Source organism: Struthio camelus, chromosome 29 (genome assembly GCF_040807025.1).
Source record: "Struthio camelus isolate bStrCam1 chromosome 29, bStrCam1.hap1, whole genome shotgun sequence".
NCBI lineage: Eukaryota > Metazoa > Chordata > Aves > Struthioniformes > Struthionidae > Struthio > Struthio camelus.
The window spans coordinates 2280764-2284030 of record NC_090970.1 but is presented as its reverse complement, the minus strand read 5'-3'; the positions used below and the strand labels follow the sequence as shown (position 1 = coordinate 2284030).

At 52.3% G+C, this 3267-nt stretch overlaps 1 protein-coding gene across 1 annotated transcript; it reads left to right on the top strand.

Annotated features, from left to right (window-relative positions):
- Positions 1-1908: 1908 nt before the first annotated feature.
- On the top strand, positions 1909-2635 carry LOC138062733 (olfactory receptor 14A16-like). Its single transcript, XM_068921739.1, has 2 exons — positions 1909-2406; positions 2522-2635. The coding sequence occupies exons 1-2, from the start codon at positions 1909-1911 to the stop codon at positions 2633-2635; spliced, it is 612 nt and encodes a 203-aa protein (XP_068777840.1).
- The last annotated feature ends 632 nt before the right edge of the window (positions 2636-3267 follow it).

Here is a 3267-nt window from a genome sequence, read left to right as displayed (position 1 = left end):
GTGAGGGTGAGTGTCCTTCAGCGGAGAGAGGTGCGAGTGCAGGGCAGTGAGGGGCAGGACTCCTTGGCAGACCAGATCCCGTGACTCTGTACAAAGTCAATGAGCCCTTTTTTCCCCTTGGGATGCCTTTTTTCCCCTTGGGATGCCTTTTTTCCCCTTGGGAAGTGCTCATGCTGAGAGCAACTGAAAGGCCAAAGATTTCTGCTCTGTCAAAGAATGCCGCCACGGTGAGAGGGAGGCACCTAAAAGCTAAATAAATAATCACTCCTTTGCTGAAGGTTATTTTCCAGAGAAAACAGGTGTCTAAACGTTGACCTGCCCTTCCACATAAGGGGTGGATGTAACCTGCTACAGCATGTGTACCTCAGAGCTAGTCACCTCCCCCTCCCACCACAGTGCCTGCAGAGAGAGCACACATGGTAAATGGGCATGAGGACAGGGTCCCATTGCTCTCAGGATCTCATTGGGATGAAGATGTCTAGAAAGGGTCGGGTCAGCCCCTGCCTTCACTTGACTGTTCCTCTGCCTTGCTGGAGTGGGAGCTGGTGTGACTGATCCGGACACAGACACCTCTGTTGAAGAGGGCAAGGCTGGGGGAGATGAATCCCTCCCAAGGATCTTCCCTTTCCGAGACAGCTGGCACGCGTGCTTGACAGAGTCCAATAGTGTCTGACCAGGGTCTTTTTGATGTTCCACACCTGGAGAGTGTAATGTTTAATATCAGAATTTATTCTTTGATGATATTTGATGTTACACGGGGTTTTTGATTCAGCAGAGTGATACAGCAGTGTACTGAAATCACAGTACAAGTGTAAGTTACACTTAGCAAAATGCAGCAATTGCAATATGCAGTTTAATCACAATAAAAATGTGATCCCTTTTACCAGTCTCTATAATATGCTCACCGTCACGACCCTGGGTGTCCCCAGTCACTGGGAAGGAGTATGTGGATTGAAACCAGCTCAAGACTGTTGGTCCCTTGGCAATTCTTCTGTTAGTTGGTCAGGTGTTGAACTCTGTGTTGGGCTGAACCACACACACACTTCCCCCGTACAGATCTGGCTGACTCAGGGAGACATTCACACTGCTTTGATGAACTCAGGCAGAACCATTTACACCAGTTGATCCACTCCTTTGCCCGTCTCCCCTGAGCCTTCTTCCATTGTAGGGCTTTACTGGTCAGGCGCAGTGCTATATTCATCTCTCCTTATGGTAAATAGAGAAATTTCCCCCTGGGTCACTGGACCAAGTCTCCTTAATGCCACTCATGACACCCAAGCCCCTCCTATCCTCACCTGGGAATGTTTGGCATTTCCCTCATTGACATCCCCTGGCCGAGCAGAAGTGACCCCGCTGGAGATCATCAGCAGCGGCCACTGCTCTGCAAGGCACACTTAGGCAGTGCAAATTAGCACTCAAGACAAGGAACTGGATGAAGGAAAAGGACAAAAGGCATGTGGGAGGCTCCAAGAGAAGGGCAAAAGGTTTGGCTCACAGAAGACTGCTCTAAATTGTCACTGCCTTTTCCTTCTTGGACAGGTCCCCATTCCCAGAGGGAGTAAAATGTCCAACAGCAGCTCTCCGAAAGAGTTCCTCCTCCTGGCCTTTGCAGACACACGGGAGCTGCAGCTCTTGCACTTCTCGCTCTTCCTGGGCATCTACCTGGCTGCCCTCCTGGCCAACGGACTCATCATCACCGCCATAGCCTGCGACCACCGCCTCCGCACCCCCATGTACTTCTTCCTCCTCCACCTCGCCCTCCTCGACCTGGGCACTGTCTCCTCCACTGTCCCCAAATCCATGGTCAACTCTCTGAGGGACACCAGGACCATTTCCTATGCAGGATGTGCTGCCCAGGTCTTTTTCTTTGTCTTCTTGTTGTCAGCAGAATATTCTCTTCTCACTGTCATGGCCTATGACCGCTACGTTGCCATCTGCAGACCCCTGCACTACAGCACCCTCCTGGGCAGCAGAGCTTGTGTCAGGATGGCAGCAGCTGCCTGGGCCAGTGGTTTCCTCAATGCTCTCCTGCACACTGCCAACACATTTTCCATTCCTCTCTGCCAAGGCAATGTCCTGAACCAGTTCTTCTGTGAGGTTCCCCAGATTCTCAAGCTCTCCTGCTCACAATCCTACCTCCAGGAAGTGGGGCTTCTGGTCGTTACTGTTGGATTAGCTTTGGGGTGTTTCGTTTTCATTGTGCTGTCCTACGTGCAGATCTTCACAGCTGTGCTGAGGATGCCCTCTGAGCAGGGCCAGCACAAAGCCTTCTCCATGTGCCTCCCGCACCTGGCCGTGGTCTCCCTGTACATGAGCACTGTGATGGTTGCCTACCTGAAGCCCCCCTCCATCTCCTCCCCAGCTCTGGATGTGGTGGTGGCTGTTGTGTACTCGGTGGTGCCTCCAGCAGTGAACCCCCTCTTCTACAGCATGAGGAACAAGGAGATCAAGGAGGCCCTGAGGAAACAGATTCAGCTGCTTCCAGTTCAGCAGCACTAAGCTGCCCTTCTCTCTTCGCAAGCAATTTCCAGGTTATCTCCAGAAACTCCTCTGCTTTGGGAGTTCTCTCTCTGATAATCATGTTTATGTAGAAAGATTTGAAATCATCCCATTTCTCCAGCAGCACAAACCCTGACTGTCTGACCCAGAGACCTTCTGTAAATCTGCCTGTCACTGTGTCAGAGGTGGCCTCCCAGGTAGCATCCCTATAATAAAAGGGATCTTCTGAGAACTGTGCTTGAAATTTGGGCTCTTCTTCCACAGCTGGCCCCAAGAATGTGCTCAGGGAATTGCACCTGAATAGGCCCTGTTGTCATGCCTGGGTTTTCCATGGGCTAAGGGACAGCAGCTGGTAGAGTTACATGTGAGGGAGCGAGGTCCGGATTCAGGTGTCACTTGTGGTTGGCTCAGAGCCCCTGGAGAGGATGAGTCATCAAGGGGTATCTGCTGGGACTGTCCCACATATCAATGGGTGGGTGACAGATGCCCATCCCTCTGGAAGGGAATATGGGAGCCAGCAGAAGAGCACAGGGGAATCTCAGGGGCAGAGTGTGCTCTGCAATCTCAGGAGAGGGAGAGGGCTGGCTCTAATGTCACCTCTGCACACATGCTGAGCAGTGTGAGAAGCCCTGTGATTGCTCCAAGCATCCTGCACAGCCACAGACCCTGGGGAGGGGCTGGTCAGGTGCAATGATGCTGGTCCAGCTGGGTCTTTCCTGAACAGCTCGGCCAGTGGGGAGTCACCCCATGGTCCCATAGCCTGCTGGT

Bases quoted from the DNA above. Each gene is read 5' to 3' on its own strand.
- LOC138062733 (XM_068921739.1), top strand. From the start codon at position 1,909: ATGGCCTATGACCGCTACGTTGCCATCTGCAGACCCCTGCACTACAGC. The intron at 2,407-2,521 runs GCAGTGAACCCC...TCTCTTCGCAAG, and splicing joins TGTACTCGGTGGTGCCTCCA to CAATTTCCAGGTTATCTCCA.